The sequence below is a fragment of the Sorex fumeus genome, unplaced genomic scaffold (genome assembly GCF_029834395.1).
Source record: "Sorex fumeus unplaced genomic scaffold, SorFum_2.1 ptg000044l, whole genome shotgun sequence".
NCBI lineage: Eukaryota > Metazoa > Chordata > Mammalia > Eulipotyphla > Soricidae > Sorex > Sorex fumeus.
The window spans coordinates 50,202,338-50,218,710 of NW_026606101.1; the positions used below are offsets into that span (position 1 = coordinate 50,202,338).

The 16,373-nt window shown below is 61.2% G+C and overlaps 1 protein-coding gene across 3 annotated transcripts; it reads right to left on the reverse strand.

Annotated features, from left to right (window-relative positions):
• Positions 1-26: 26 nt before the first annotated feature.
• CLCN2 (chloride voltage-gated channel 2) lies at positions 27-16,224 on the reverse strand. 3 transcript variants are annotated; one of them, XM_056121395.1, is made up of 24 exons: positions 16,081-16,224; positions 13,846-14,002; positions 13,600-13,731; positions 13,053-13,181; positions 12,830-12,963; positions 12,648-12,725; positions 12,459-12,537; positions 12,230-12,355; positions 12,043-12,127; positions 11,837-11,938; positions 10,784-10,868; positions 10,453-10,608; positions 9,784-9,853; positions 9,483-9,593; positions 8,419-8,632; positions 8,182-8,315; positions 7,440-7,612; positions 7,105-7,210; positions 6,934-7,004; positions 6,680-6,736; positions 6,512-6,550; positions 6,235-6,339; positions 415-501; positions 27-302 (listed from the first exon to the last, which is right to left on the reverse strand). In XM_056121395.1, the coding sequence occupies exons 1-24, from the start codon at positions 16,156-16,158 to the stop codon at positions 108-110; spliced, it is 2,703 nt and encodes a 900-aa protein (XP_055977370.1). In that variant the 5' UTR covers positions 16,159-16,224; the 3' UTR covers positions 27-107. The 3 variants fall into 3 exon arrangements, with proteins under 3 accessions (XP_055977370.1, XP_055977371.1, XP_055977372.1); XM_056121396.1 differs by lacking the exon at positions 6,680-6,736; XM_056121397.1 differs by lacking the exons at positions 27-302; positions 415-501 and having other exon boundaries at positions 6,299-6,339; positions 6,512-6,577.
• Between the last annotated feature and the right edge of the window lie 149 nt (positions 16,225-16,373).

The following is a 16,373-nucleotide window of genomic DNA, read 5'->3' on the forward strand; positions in this document are numbered from 1 at the left end:
CAGCATCCCCTGGTCTGGACGGGCGCGGTGGGCAGTGGGGGGGGCTCAGCCTCCGAGAGCTGCATGCCCTTGGCAGAGGGGCCCGTGGTGTGGCACGGCGGGGCTGCTCACTGGCACTTGTCGTCGCTGTCAGAGGGGCTGCCTTCCCGGGGGAGCCCGTGGCGGGAGCGGGGCCCCCAGAGCGCATGCACCTCAGTGGTCTCTGTGTCGCTGCTGCTGGTGGCACTGTCCCGGAAGCTGGCCAGAGGTGGCCGGACCTTCACGCCCTGGGCTGTGACAGAGCCCTCAATGGCCTTCCGGAGCTGTGAAGCGGCAGGGAGAAGAGGGTGAGAGATGCTCCCCCCCCCCCCACTACCCTAACCCAGGGACAGACTCCGGGTGCGGCCCGGGAAGGGGCCCTCAGGGTCCTCTCACCTCCTTGAGGGTGACGATGCCGATGAGTCGGCCGATGCTGGTGACGTAAGCGTGGTCCACTCCCAGCAGTGAGAAGATGGTGTGTGTCTGCGGGCGGGCGGGGAGACACAGGGACTTAGAGTGGGGGCCAGGCCAGGCCTGGGGCATGGGCCACCTGGATTCTGCAGGCTGGCCTCCAAGTGGCCAGAGAGTCCGTCTGCTGCTTCCACTGATGGAGGAACAATCGGGCCAGTGAGCCCTGATGTCAGGGGCAAGGCCTGGATGGCGCCCTTCTGTGGGAGCCCTTCACTTCCGCCCTGAGCCCAGGAACGCCCTGCATCCTGAGAACCACACCGAAGGAGTCCAGTTCTGAGAAGGAAGGCGGGAACCCCTCCTTCAGACGCAGCCTGGCCTCGGTGGTGCCTCGTGGGGTCTCAGGACCCTTTTTGTCACAGCCTCGTGAGCCAGTGCTGACACTCATTAGCGGGGGGCAGACTGAGGTGAGGAAGGTACCCCCCCCATGCTGACCAGAATATTATACACACACACACACAGATGCTGACCCGAACTCACACCCCCACAGAGACCCTGGGCTGCTGACCTGAAACACACACACACACACACACACACACACGTTGACTAGAATCTCCGGAATCGATCTATCTCTCTTACACACACACACACACACACACACACACCCAAGATATTGACCGGAATTTCTCTCTCTCTCTCTCTCTCTCTCTCTCTCTCTCACACACACACACACACGATGTTGACTAGAATCTCCGGAATCGATCTATTACACACACACACACACCCAAGATATTGACCGGAATTTCTCTCTCTCTCACACACCCAGGAAGTTGACTGGAATCTCTCGCTCTTACACACACACACACACACACACACACACACACACACACACACACAGAGGCAAACCCCGGGTGTCGACCCGAATCCTGGCCTCGGCCCACATAGTGTTGACACAGGCTTCCAGGCTTCCACCTGTTCCCACTAGCTGTCCACTTTGGTGACCCTTCATCCTGCTCCACTCCCTGGTCTCAGCCTGACGCATCCTGCATGTCTCGGAGCTCGTCTTTGACGGCAGTGAAACCAGGGCTGTGACCAGTGTCTCCCCTCAGTGTCCCCTAAACTTTCTTAAATCATCACCCAGATCTCAGAAAATGCCAGCCAGCTCCCCTTGCATACTCTGTGTTTTTTTGGGGCCAGATGTCTTGAAAAACGTGCTACTGACTCAGCAGTTCCCGGAATTTGGGGCCTATCATTTATCTCACTGTTTGGGGTTTACTTGTAAGCCTCTTGGCTTAATGTTTGAATCAAAATGGGCATTAATAACCCAGCTTCTTGAGTTACTCAGAATTCATTGTAATTGTCTTAACACTTTAAAAATATTTTCTTATACAGGGGCTGAATTCTTTAGGAGTTTCCAGAACTTTCCTAGCTTTTTCTAGCTAGGGCATGATAGGACTTAGAAAAGGAGCTAGAAGTTCAGTTTCAGAGTAAGCTTTTGTGAAGCTGATTTTTTTGTTTGTTTTGGGGCCTCCCCTGGGGTGCTGGGGGCCAGCAGGGTCACACCTGGTAATGCTAGGGAGGTCATGTGTTCCTGGGGGGGGGGGGGGGGAGATAGCAGGAAGGGCGAGAACCAAACCTAGGGCTCTGTGCTTGCCTGCCGTGGGTTCCACACCTCCAGGCGCTGCATCTCTCTGGCCCTTTCGAGTCAGTTTTTTTGTTTTGTTTTGTTTTGGGTGGTACTCCAAGGTTGCTCCTGGCTCTGCACTCAGGAATCATTCCTGACAGTGCTCGGGGGACCATATGGGGTGCCAGGGATTGAACCCATTTGGCATGTGCGGGATAGCATTGTACCTGCGGTACTATCTCTCCAGCCCCTAGCTTTATCTTTTTACGACTTATAATCCCTCATAACTTCTTCCAAGGATTCTTGTAACAGTTTCACTGGAATTTCCCCTTTGCAATCCTTATCAGAGGGAGCTTCTGACATGCTCTATGCCTTTCAGTTTAGTTCTGTTTTTTGGTTTTGGAGCCAAACACAGAGTGCTCAGGGCTTACTCCTGGCTCTGCACTAGGGTCCTTCCTGGCAGGCTCAGGGGACCAAATGGGATGCCAGGGATTGAATCTGGGTTGGCTGCATGCAAGATGAGTGCCCTACTCTCTGCAGTATTGCTCTGATCCTAAAGGTTTTAAGTTTTTGAGCCACACCCAGCAGTGCTCAGAGTTACTCCTGGCTGTTCTTAGACATCGCTCCTGGAGAGCTTGGGGGACCGTATGGGGTTGTCAGGGATCGAATCTGGGTCGGCTGTGTGCAGGGCCAGAGCCCTGGTATAGAGTATAGCCTACCCTAGGACCCTACTTTGGCATACTACTTCCTGCTGCGCGGGCAGTTACCCTGACTTCCTACACACATGGCACCCAACCCACTTTTTCCTTTCTTTTCTTGCTTTGTTTTTTGGGGGCATACCAGACAGTACTCAGGGGCTATTCCTGGTTCTGTGCTTGGGAGTGACCCCCTAGCAGCGCGAGCACCTTATCCCCTGCACTATCTGTCCAGCCCCAGCTCAGGGCTTACTCCTGGCTCTGCACTCAGATATCACCCTTGGCATTGCCCTAGGGACCACCTGCGGGGCAGGAGCAGTGAACCCGGGCAGGCTGCCTGCAAGGCCAGAGACTTAACCCCTGTCCTATCTCTCTGGCCCCCCAACCTACTTTTTGAGCACCCCAATACTCCGGTGGGGCCACTTTCCTCTAGCTTGGCTTTGCCATCTTTCTCTGACTTGACTCAGGCCAGAAGGGGCCCAGCAACCTCTGGCCAAGCCTGCCCAGTTACTTTTTCAGCTCCAGCAGGACCCAGCCCCCTGCCGACTGATCACCTACCCGCTCCTGCTAACATGCTGGTCTTCACCCCCGAGCCCATTGCTCATCCCCGCACCGAGGTCTCTGGCGTTGGGTGGGTCTATGGCATCCAGGCAAACTGCTGACTGCGTGCCCAGTTTGAATTCATCTCTCGACTTCCTTTCCTCTTCAGAAAACCCTCAGGGCTTCCCATGACCCCCTTTAATAGATAAACCAGAGGGGTGAGGAACCGTGCCAAGGTTACCTGGTTAGTTGACCGCTGGGGATGGAGACCTGGGCTCAGCCCGTGGGGCACAGAGTCCGCACAAGAGCAAGCTGGCTGCCGGCATGGTGTACCCCAGCAGCACAGGCTCCTAAGCCTTCGTCTGCCCCTCGGAAGGTCCCCCTCTGGCATTTAATGGGGCTACTCCTATTGATTCTTCAGGCCTGCAAGGACATTCTGCATTTCTAATCTTTCATGGCTTATCGCTGGCAGCTCTTTGTACCTTTGTTAGTCGGTTCCTCAAAGACTTTTTTCTCTTCCTCTTATTTTTAACTTTGTAACAAACACCGACTTTGTTCGTTGGCCCGTTAATTTAATGAGACACCAGGGAGTCGGCTGGAAGGTCGACACTTCTCAGGCTTGGGAACAGAGAATTGACAAGGAGAGGGACAACGTGGCCTTCTAAAAGAGCCTCGGTCCCCGGTCAGGGAGTCTGGACTCCCGGCCTGACCCTGCTGCACTAATTCAGCCTAGTGACCTCCGTGCTGCCTCAGTTTCCCAGCGTCATAAACTGGCCACATTCACAGACTCGGTAGAGTCAGACCATCTTGGATTCCAGCCCAGGTTTGCTGCTTACCAGCTGGGTGACCTTGGGCAACTTGCTTAACCTCTCTGAATCTACAAGTCCTCACGTAGAAAAACTCCCGTGCCGTGCAGCAGGTGTGAGGACTAAATTAAGCACGTGAAGTGATTAGCCCAGCCCAGTGCCTGGCACCTAGCAGGCACCAAGAAAAAAAAAAGTGCCCCATCATCGTCATCATCATCATGGGATCTGTGAGGACTAAGAAAGATGTCCCCTGCAGAAGAGGGTTAGCGGTCTCAGAAAGATTTTCCATAAAAGCCCAAGTTTATTATTATTATTATTATTATTATTGTAATTATTCTGGATATGAGCACCTGCAAGGTGTGAGCTTTGCCACTGAACCACATGACTGTCCCTTGGCCCAATGTCTTATCAGGTCTCCTTTCTCCTTCCTGTTTTGTTTTTGGGGCCACACCGGGTGGTGCTCAGGGGACCATATGGGGTGCCGGGGATCAAACCTGGGTCAGCTGTGTACAAGACAAGTGCCCTCCCCGCTCTGTGACTGCTCCTGCCCCCTCCTTTCTGTGAGGGTCTTGCAGTGCTGGGACCCTACGGGGTGCCAGGGATCCCCCATGGAGACAGTCTCCCACTTGCTTCCAGCCCTGCCCTTTGCCTGATCTTATATGTTCTCTTTTGTTTTGGGGATCTCATTGGGCAATGCTCAGGGACCTCTCCTGCCTCCATGCATGGGGGCTTCTCTCGGTGGTAGTCCAGGAAACTTGTGGTACCAGGGATCGACCTCCTTCACGCAAAGGACCCAGTAAGCCTGCACTCTCTCTGCAGCCTGCCTTCTGCTTTTTTTTGCTCCTTTGTCCCAACCGTTCTGTGAGCCTGTGGGACTTAGACTGGCCCGTGGGCGTAGCTTGAGCTGGGGACCCGGGCCACATCCCCTGCTGCAGTTCTGCCCCCCAAGCCTGCAGGCAAAACTGTCCGAGACTGAACTAAAATGCCCCTTTGGGGACGGGGGCAATAGCACAGCGGGTAGGGTGCTTTCCTTGTGGGCGACCGAGCTGGGTTGATCCCCCAGCATCCCATATGGTCCTCTGAGCACTGCCAGGAGTAATCCATGAGCACTGAGGGATGTGGACCGCAAACCAAAAACCAAAAACCAAAAATAAAAAAAAAAAAAGAAGTGACCTTTGAATATTGCCAGCTCTGGCCCCAAAACTACCCCCCCCAAAATAAAAATCAACAAACCAACAACCCAAAATCAAAACCCAAACAAAACTCCTTTTGGTTTCTTGCCTTTGCTCAGCACTGGAAAGATGTTTTATGATGCAGTCACTTCATCGGGGGCGGCTGGGGTGTCCTCGCAAAGGAGGACACCTCCTCTGCCCTAGGACCCGAGTGTGTGCCCCCCCAAGACCCCTGCACCCCCCTTCCACTCTCCCCTTTCCCTGCCCCTCCCAGCTTGCCTCTGGCCCATATTAAGTCAGACTTTCTGGGGTCTGACATTCCAGACCCCCCACGGGGCGGCTCTCATCTCTGTTTATCTCTTCTCTGCAGGGTCCCCACCCCTACTTGGACGGTGGTTGGCCTGTTTATTAAGATTTCCTTATCCTGCCTGTTTCTCACCCATTTCTTTCCGTGTGGGTGTATCGGCCTTGCTGGGTGCTGGCCGCCTCCCGCCTGTGCTGACCCGAGCGAGGCCTGCTGCTGGCGGCCGGCCAGCTCAGCCCTTTCTCCACTGCTGCTGTGGTCCAGAGTTCCCCGGGGGCCGGGCTGAGTGGAGGAAAGCTGATGCCAGGCTCGCACAGGGAGCAGGAGGAAGCTCGGCACCCCAGCTCCGAGCCTCCCAGGGTTGCGCGTTTGAAAAGCTCTCTGCCTGGGGCCCACGCTCTCGGCAATGATGGCAGCTGAGCTTCCTATTTTTTTAATTTCTTTTTTTGGTCCTTTTTGGGCAACACCAGCCATTGCTCTGTGCTCAGGGTTTGCTCTTGGCAGTGCCAGGGGAACTGCGCCCGGCTGCGGATCCGTCCCGGGGCTTGGGCAGGGCATCTTAAGCATGCTCCCAGCCCTCTGAGTGTCTCTCGGCTCCTCTGCTTGTCCCCCGCCTCGCTGGCCTGAGTCCAGAGTTGCTTCCCGTGGCCTGGCCAGCGGACCCTACCTTGTGCAGGGAAGTGCGTTCCACCAATTGGAAAGGCGCCGGGTCGATCTTGCAGTCGCTGAAGTTAACGGGCTCGTCCAGCTGCTGCTCTTCCCATTCCAGAATCTGAGCGGAAGAGTGCCGACAGGGTGAGCAGAGGAAAGGCACCCTCAGCTTCCCCTCCACCCCCCCAAGCTGCCCTTTCGCCGGCCCCGGCTCCCTCCCATGGGGACCGCAGCCAGGAGGCCAAAAGAGCAGGTTCCGGAAGCTCGCGGGGCCAGAGTCCGGGCACACCCACCTCCTCCCGGCTCATCTCGCCTTCCAGGTCCGAGTCGCTCTACGAGAGAGGGAGGCAGGGTGGCAGCTAGGAGCCAGGGGAAAGGTGGGTGTATGCTGGGGGCTCCCCGCTGAGGGGGAGGACCCCCACACCGCCCAGACCGCGGCAGGAAAGCAGTGGGGTACTTACTGCCAGGGAGATTCGGACTCGCTTCAGTTTGCGCCTTTCGCACGGTTCCGACTTGGACTTTGTTAGGGTCAAAGCAGAGACAAGAGGAGCAGGTGTTATGGGGAGGGGGGCGGTTAAGGGGTGGTGGGAGAGGCCTAGCAAGGTCGCGCTACAGGAGACACGGTGCAGGGGCGACGCGGGACTGGGAGGGGGGAGGGGAGAGGGCCAGAGCGCACGCGCCAGAAGAGCCAGAAGGAGCCTCATGCTCTGCTCACCTCTGACGCTTCGGGGGGCGGGCTGCCACAGAAGAGGCTCCGGAGGGCGATGCCAGCCTGCTCCATGTTACCTGGGTCCCCAAACACAGTGCGGGGCCAGGTCAGTGGGGCTGCCGGCCAGTGTGGGGGCGCAGGGGGCCGTGGGGAGGGGCTCGTGGGACACCGGCTCACCTACGGGGCTCTCCCCCAAGTTGCTGGAACCCCGCTTGAGAGCAGGTTTCAGAGGCTTGTGAGTGTCCCCCCGGGGTGCAGGGAAGCCTGACTCCTCTGTGTTCACCTGCTCGGGCGGGAAGGGGCCGGCGAGGCTGTGGTCACGGACGCCCCCAACCCTAGCCACATGCACACACGCACTCACACATGCACACACATACACGCACGCACGCACGCACTCATGCACGTACACACGCATGCACACACACGTGTGCGCACACGCGCACCCACACACACACGTGCACGCACGGGTGTGCGCGCGCGTCCTGGCACCTGGGGAGTAGTTTGACTCTCACCTGAAAGCGGACACAAGTCTCGGGGCTCGGGGAGCTCTCCTGATCGGACGTGGGGGAGGTCTGCGCCGCCTTCCGCTCCTGCATGTGCTGCCGCCGGCGCGCGGGGCTCAGCTGGGCTGTCAGCAGTGCCACCACCTGGGAGCGCTCGATGGAGCCCAGCAGGATCATGGACTCTGGGCAGGACGAGGGAGGGGCGCTCAGGATCTGCGGGGGAGACCCCGCTCCCTCCCAGACCCGCCCTCCCTCGCTCACCCGCACACCAGGGCGTCACTCACGGAAAACCAGGGTGGCGCGGCGCAAAGGCTGACTTTGGGTTTTGTTTTTGGGTCACCCCGGGGGTCGAAGTCAGGACTGACACCTAGTGGGGCCCAGGGGCCCAGATGTGGTGCCGGGGATCGAACCCGCGCTGCCCGTGTGCAAGGCTAGCACCCTACCGGCTGTACTATGGATTCAGCCCCTGGCCTTTGACTTTAGTTTTGGGGCCACACCTGGCAGTGCTCAGGGATCACTCCTGGGGGTTCTTCTGGCAGACCCGGTGCCAGGAATAGACGGGGTCGACCACATTTAAAGCAGAGCTTCCTCTGCTTTTCTAGCTCCCAGACCGGCCCTTTGCGGTTTATTTTTTCTTTCTTGCAAAGCTGTCTCTGGAACCAGGATGGGTTCTGAACTCCTGTCTCCTCGCCCTTTCTGATCCACCACCCAAGGAAATGCTCCTGGCCCCTGGGTGCCCTCTTGGCCTTACCAGGGGACTCCACGAGGGCCAGCATACGGCCCTTGGTCCTGTGCAGTGCCACCCGCAAGTCACGAAAGGTGCAGCTGAGCGCCACGTAGGGGACATCCCGCACCATGATGTCCTCCACCCTGACGCGGTACTGCCTGCGGGCGGGGAGGGGCGAGGACTGTAGTCAGCAGGGGCAACCCAAGCACCCTGGCCCCCGCACCGGCCTCCCCCACTATCGCAGGGCGCCGCCTCCCTTACTGGTGGCGGCCCCAGCCTAGCTCCGGGAGGTACGGCAGCTTCTTGATGCGGATGATGCTGTCATAGAGTGAGGGCTGCAGGCTCTGCGCCACCGCGTTGGCCAGGATGACAGCGATCATGACCGGCAGGATGTGGGCGATCTGGCCCGTCAGCTCGAACACGATCACGGCCGTGGACACTGTGTGTGTGACTGCTCCCGCCAGGGCGGCAGCCCCTGGGGATGGACGGCCACCCTCAGCCTCCCCTGCCTGCCCAGTCCCCAGAGCACTCACCCCACCTAGGGACAGATCTGGGTTCTGGGGTCTTCTTTTAGTTTTGGCTTTTGGGCCACACCTGGCTACAAGCAGGCCTTATTCCTGGCTGTGCTCTCAGGGATCACTCTTGGCAGGGCTCAGGGGACCAGATGGGATGCCGGGCATCGAAGCCAGGTTGGCAAATGCCTCTGGGCCCTCTTCTTTTTATTTTAAGAGGTGTGTGTGTGTGTGTCTGTGTGTCTGTGTGTGTGTGTCTGTGTGTGTGTGAGTGAGAGAGAAACAGAGACAGAGAGACAGAGAGAGACAGAAGATGAGAGAAAGAGAGAGCGCGCGCTATACCTGGCAGTGTTTAAGACTTACTCCTGGCTCTGTGCTTAGGGTTCACTCCTGGCAGGGTGGCATGGGGAACCATAGGAGGTGCCAGATCAAACCTGGCTTGGGGGACCGGAGTGATAGTACAGCAGGTAGGGCGTTTGCCTTGCACACAGCTGACCCGGGTTCAACCCCCAGCATCCCATATGGTCCCCCAAGCACCGCCAGGAGTGATTCCTGAGTGCAGAGCCAGGAGGAACCCCTGAGTATCGCTGGGTGTGACCCAAAAAGCAAAAACAAACAAACAAACAAACCTGGCTTGGCCATGTGTGAGGCAAGCACCTTACTGGTGTACGATCCGTTCTGGCCCTTTGTTTCTGAGTCCTGAGCCCTCCCTCCACCCCTGGGGCCCAGCACGGGCTCAGGAAGGAAACCTGATTTCTCTGCGCCTTGCTATCCCACCCCCCATCCCTCCAGAGGGGCCCCAAGGGCACTCACCCACCACCGCATAGCCCCCTGGCACGATCCGGTAGGTGCTGCTGTCTGTGTGGATGCCATCTGGGAACCAGGCGGCCATGCTCTCACCCACCAGCCGCCCAAATGCCGCTCCTTCGGGGAGGGGGTTGGGAAGAGAAAGAGGCAGTGGAGGGGGAGGGCAGGGGCACTAGGAAGAGAGAGGGTCAGAGGGTGGGGGAGGGGCCAGCGGGTCACTCAGGGCAGGGGCAGCCCTGTGGGGGTGGGGCTGGACCCCACCCCACCCGACCGGGGCAGACAGAGGACAGCAGCTGAGAGGGCTCACCGATGACGAAGACGGGCATGAAGGCCCCGCAGGGGACCGGGATGGTGGTAGCCAGCGCTGACATCCAGAACTGTGGGCAAGAGAGGTGCAGACCACTGGGGCAAACCGGCCCCCAGCTCCACCCCAAAGAGCCCAGCTGGCTTCTCAGTGGGCACAAATGTCCCAGAGACCCCAACTCCCCTGTACCAGGTACAAGGAAGGCCCCAGAGGCCAGTGGCATGGCTCGAGGCCTCACCCTGCCATCTAGCCAGGCGACTTGGGGGTCCGCCGTTGGCCACTTTGTGTCTGGACTTCCCATCTGCTTTTGGTTTGGGGGCCACACACAATGGTGCTCAGGGCTTACTCCTGGTTCTGCACTCCTGGCAGTGCTCGGGGGACCATACTGCGTGCCAGGGATCAAACCTGGGTTAGTCATCATGTGCAAGGCAAATGCCCTCCCCTCTGTGCTGGTCCCCTGGACTCCGCCAACTTAAATTGCCAGTGCAGCCGTTTGTGTGAATTGAGCCACCTCCCAGGATGCGTCCCGGGGGGGACATGCCGCAGCGACACGCGTTTGAGCAGAAGGATTCTGCCACCTTTCACAGCCTGATGCCAGGTGTGAAGGAGTTAACCCGCTGGAAGTGCTGGAAACACAGGAAACGGTGGCTGTGGAACATTGAGGAGCCCCACCTTCATGAGGATGAAGATGACCAGGGTGAGGAAGACATTAGCACGCGGTGGGCTCCAGGCCTGGGAGGTTCCGGGAGGTTCCAGGTCCTCCACCAGGCCCTGGCGGACCCACGTCCGGTTGTCAAAGAGGGTGACCAGCGTCTCTTTCTGGGAAAGCTAGAGGTGGACAAAGGTGCCAGTCTGAGGAGCAGGCGGGAGGAAGAGAAGCAGCCCATGGGCGGGGGGTGGGGTGGGGTGGGGCGGAGGCTGCCGCACTGAGCCCCCCTTCTGTTTCCTCCCGCCTCCCTCCCCCCCAGGGGAAAGGGCACATTCCTCAGCTGCCCGCGGATACCTGCCCAGCCATGAACTGTCCGAAGCCAGGGGGGAAGGTCAGCGTGGAGATGAGCAGGGTCACCAGTGCCGGGAAGAGCAGGCGTCTGGAATGTGGATCCCACAGCATCAGGTGGTGCCGGCGGACCCCTCCCAGGGCTGGGGGCTGAGCCGGGCTTGCGGAAGGTCCCCTCCCTGGGCCCAGCAGGGACTCGGCCAGGCGCTACTAGGAGGGGATCTGGGGGCTTCTGGGGCCTCCCTGAGGGGGCAGTGGAGGTGCGCGGGGTCCCCAGTCTGTCCACTGGCTGGCTCCGCCCCCTGCCCTCAGGAGCCCCAGCTGAAGGGCACATGGTGAGCGGCTGTGAAGTTTCTGCTCGTCCCTGAGTCTGTGGCTGCACAGAGTGAAGGTCAGCGTGGCGGGAGGCCGGGTCATGCTGCGGCTGACCCAAGGTGCCACAGGAAGTGGGTTCAGTTGGCAGCTCTCTCCCCAGAGGGCGTCAGACTCAGCTTCCCAGGCTCAGGAGAGAGGCCGTCCCCCCATCCCCGGACTCTACAGGCTGGCAGGGGGCAGCACTGCCCGGCCCAGCCCACGGGCACAAGGAGCCTCAGTCCTTGACCCCAAACCTGTCTGCCCGGGCCAGTTTTCAGGGGACTTGGCAAGAGCCATGAGGTTCGCTTAGCCTGGAAAACCACACAGGTTGAGTCTGTCAAGAGTGTCTGGTTTCTGTCCTTCTTCTCGGGGTGGGGGCAAGTTCGAAGCCCAGCTGTGGTGCTGGGGGACCATGCGGTGGCCGGGTTGAAACCTGGGGGCCCCAGCAGCGCCCACACCCTTCGAGCTGTCTCCTTGGACTGGGCGCGACACACAGAACCTAGTTAAGTTTAGTTTTGGCTGGGGGCCACGCCCGGGTCACTGCTGGCGGTGTTTGAGGGACCACCGGGGATGCCAGGGATGGAAGCCAAGTCAGGGGTGCAAGGCAAGCGCCTTCCCGCTGTCCTGTCTCTCCGCCCATCACAGGAGCTAGTTCTGCCGGGCCACGGCCCACTCTCTCACCCCCCGCCCTGGCCGCACACTCACTTCTTCATGAGGAAACGGTTGATGGTTTTCTGCTTGCGCATCACCTGCACGATCTTGCGGTTCAGGTAGACGAAGAGGGCCCCCCCGAAGCCACTTGCAATCCTGCAGAGGGGAGCAGCGGGGTCAGAGATGCGGGTGGCGGCGGGGGTTGGGGGGTGTCTGTCCCTCTTTGCCCCTCCTCCTCGGGACGTGCCCCACCTCCTCACCCGATGACCGCGAAGGCCGGCAGCTCCTGCAGGTCGAAGGGGAAGTCGAGGCGGAACCGGGTTTTGAAGAGAGCGGTGATGGTTTCTGGAGGGCAGGCAGAGGGCCGGAGGGAGCGGGTCTAGCCTCCCGGGCCCCCCGGGGTGAGGAGGCGGCCCCCCCACTTGCCCGGGATGCCCCCCCTCACACCTTCATCACGGTTCCAGACAGCCAGAACACGGAAGATGAAGGCGCTGAAGGTGGCGGCGAAGAAGCCGCGCCAGTAATTTCGAACGGCGAAGAAGGTGGATGTGACCTCGATGCTGAACAGGACGCCTGCAGGCAGCATGGGCACGGGGGACAAGACCCTTGAGGCCTGGGCCTGGCCACGGGCTCAGCCCTGGGGACCGGGGGCGGGGGTGCCCATGTGCCCACTCACCTCCGATGGGCGCGGCAAAGCAGCAGCCCACTCCCACGGCGCAGGCGGCCGCCAGCATCTCCGTGTTCCGGGACTCGTTCTGGCGAGAACGGGCAAAGGGGAGGGCAGCCATGAGCTCCAAAGCCTGGACGCCGTCCCCCCACCCCCGATCCCAGCCCCCTCCCCGGCATCCCCCAGGGTGCACCTTACCTCATAGATACCCCCAAAGAGAGACAGGAACTTGCTGAGCAAGGCGGCACACATGCTGGCGATATGCACAAAGGGGCCCTGGAGGTGGGGGGCACAGACAGGGGGCAAGTGGGGAAGGGTCGCACCCTGACCTGGGCCCAGGACCGTCCCCTGCCCCCCAACCATTTCCAACCGGCAGTTACCTCCTTGCCCAGGGGCATCCCGCTGCCCAGGGCACAGGTCAGCCCGATGACCTTCGCCACGAAGGTCTTGAGCGTGAGGTATTCCTTGAGCACCACGCCCCGCAAGATGGTCTTCATCTCGGGGATGCCGGACCCTGAGGTGGGGTGGGGGACAGTTCCAAGGGAAGCTGTGGGTTGGACCGGGCCTGATGTGGGGGTGGGCGCCCCATCTCTCCCCTCATACCGACGGCCTGAGGAGCCAGGATCTGCGTGAAGCCAGCTGAGAAGGTGATGAGCACCACGGGGTAGGTGACCCAGGCCAGGTACTGGAGCAGAATGTTGGTGTTTAAGCCTTGGGACATCCACTGCTGAGCTGAGGGGCGGGAGGCGGTGGTCAGCCCCACAGCATGCACCGGTGGCCGCCTGGCCTTCGGGACCCCCTGGATTTCTCCTCCATCAGTTCCAGGGGACCCAGCGCCTCCAAGTGCCCTCCTTGATTGGTCTTAGGGAATTTCGCCCGCTTTCCCCAAGGTGGGGGTGAGCAGGCCCCAAAGGGGTTGCAGAGGGGAGCAGCTGGACCTCTCTTCTGGCTCACCGCAGAGGAGAGGCCCAGTTGGAGAGGGCAGGCGGGAAGCTATGGCCTGGGTGAGTGTCTGTGACTGTCCCGGAAGACAACAGGGCTGTCGGGCTGGCTGGGCAAGCGGTCAGTGGCCCAGTGGCCAAGCCCTTTGGCTGAGAGCGGGAGCCGGATAGTTCTTCCCAGTCCTCCCCGCCTCAGCCCCTGCGCTCACCCTGCAGGCACGCCGCGATGGCGTAGTCCATGGCCCAGCTGACCAGTGCCATGAGCAGGCCCAGCAGGACCAGAAAGATCCAGTCTTCACCCACCCGGGACACCAAGAACTTGTGGCAGCGCACGGAGCAGACTGGGAGAGAAAAGGGCCAGAGGAGGGGGAGTTGGGTACCTCAGCGGCCCCCTGTGCTCTGCACAGCCCCCTCCACGACCCCCTCCACGACCCCCACCCGCAGCCCGCTCTCACTTCGGCATGGGGCACAGCGGCTCTTCCTGTATTCCAGGAGTTCCGGGGGTGTCCGGGGGGACGGCGGGCCTCTCCATGTCTCGGGCCCTCCCAGGCGGATCCGTGCCGCTTCTTCTTTGGCAAAGGCCCCGAGGTCTTGAGTATACCTTCCATACATCTGGGGGACAGGCGATGGGCAGGAGGCTCGCAGAGGGGGGGCCCCCCTCGGGCTTGGAGTGTGGGAACAATGCGCATTGCAGACTGTGGGGGCAGTCGTGGGCGGGCGCGGCTGGGGACAGCCAAGGTACATGGACGAAGTCTGGGGGCGGGGGACTGAGACTGGGCCCTGGCTGGGGCCTCCCCCAAGGAGGAAGAGAGAAGAGATGTGGGAAATCCTTGGGCGAAGGAAAAAGGCTGCAAGCAGGAGCAGAGAAGGTCAGAGAGAAGGGATGGGCAAGGGCATGTGGGTAACAATGAGGGCCTCATGGCGCTGGGGGCAGCTGCGTGGAGCGGGGCGGCAGGGCCCCAATCCTTATCACGCTCAGGGCTGGACTCAGCCGCACCCCTCCCTCCCACCCACCTAATCCCCTTGTCCCCATTCAGCCCCCCTTCCTGCCCCGCTGGGACTGGACTCTCTCTGGGTGAAAGAGTGCTCAAGAGCTGCTTCCCCCGACTGGGGGGGGGGGTGGGCACCGGTGGGCTGGGGGCTGCAGGGACCCAAGGCCGAGCTGTGTGTGTGGATGCTGGGGTGATGGGGCCAGAGAGTGGCAGAGCCAGGGCTGGACCTGCCAAGCTGGGCGTGGAGTGGGGGGGTGGGGAGGAATAGATTCCGGCTGCCACCCGCAGAGCTTGGGGACACAAAGGGCTCCTGTTGGGGCTGGGGTGGGGGGAGAGGGAGGGGAAAATAGACAGAGAGAGAGAGAGGGAGAGAGAGGGAGAGAATGAGGAGGAGACAGAAGGAGCGCCAGAAGGGGGAAGAAAGGCGAGAGGAAGGCGCCCAGGAAAGAAAAGGGAGATGAGAAGGGAGAAAGGGGAGGAGAGAGAGAGAGAGAGAGAGAGAGAGAGAGAGAGAGAGAGAGAGAGAGAGAGAGAAAGAAAGTAAAATATCCAGAGGGGAGGGCAGCGTGGGAGGGGGAGGTGAGCGGGAGTGAGAGAGACAAAGGGATCGGAAGGCGAAGGGGGAGCGGTTGGAGGAGAGAGAGCCCGGCCGGCCGGGAGAGAGCGTGACCCTGGGAGCTCATTCCAGAGATAGAGGCCGGGCCGGCAGCCGAGACGGGTCCCCAACGCAGAGGGGCCTGAGGCCACGGGCCAGGTGCCACCGCCCGCACTTCAACACTTGCTCCTCCACCCCGCCACCACCTCTCCGGTCACCTAGCTTCATTCACTCTCTCCTGTCACTCAGGGTGCCTCCCAGCCTGGGGGACAGCCCAGGCCCCCTCCTCCAGGGCAGGCTCCCTCCCCGCCTCTCGCCTGGGCAAATTCCAGCCCAAGACAGTAGGAAAAACATCCCAAGAGGCGCTCCCTTCCCCAGAGACGCCAGCAGGGCCTTAAGACTTGGGAAAGGCAGAGGTCCCAGCGCCCGCCCCCGGGGTCAGCCTGGAGCCCCAGACCTCCTGCCAATAAGCAAATAAAGTCGGGGTCCTCCTCTAACCCGTGGAGGGAGGGTGGGGGTTGGATGCCCACAGCCTGGACCAAGGTCCCAATGCCCGCACTCATTCCAGCTCAGCCCCTCATGTCCCTAAAGGTCCTCCCCCAGAGTCCTAGGATTTCAGGGCACTTTTTTTGCCTCCACCAAATCGAGTGAAGGGAGCTGTCAATGTGGAGTGGAGCGTGCCTTCGGATCCCATCTCCCTTTGAACACTGGATTCTAGGCAGAGAAGGGTGCCCTCGTCGGAGGGAAGGCAAGGGGCTAATCACGCGTGGTAAGAGTGGAGAGAAAGTTCAAGGGTGTAAAGTGCTGGGAGGGGTGGCAAGGTGCTGGGACAGAGGCCCAGGTGGTGAGGGGGAGGAGCAAAGGACGGGGGGGGGGAGGAGGGAGAGCAATCGGGGCCAGCACCTGATGTCCTTGTCCTCTGCAGGCCCCCAGCCTCAGCCCGAGCCACGCACGGAGAGCTTGCCAGCGCTCGGCGCTCCCCCTCTCAGGCCCTGCAGCCTCAGTTTCCCCATCCCAGAAGGCAGGGCGAGGCTCCCCGCGCGCCACCCGCCCCCGGTGCCGGCGCGGCGGCGGCGGCGCGGGGGGCGCGGGGCGGCACTTACCAGCGTCTGCTCGTACTGCAGCGCCCGCGGCTCCATCCCTTCCTCCGCCGCCGCGGCCGCCGCGGCCGCCGCCGCCATCTCCGCCGCCCGCCCCGGCGCCTCCCGCTGCGGCTCGGGCCCCGGCCCCGGCTCGGCTCCCCCGCGGCCCGCAGAGCCCGCGCGCGCGCCCCGTCCGCTGCCCGCAGCCCGCGCGGCCGAGTGCAGAGTGCGCCGGGCCCCGGGCGGGTGCCGCTGGCGCAGCCCCGCGCTCCGTCCCCTCCTCGGCGGGCGGGCCGAGGGCGGTGCCCCGAGCG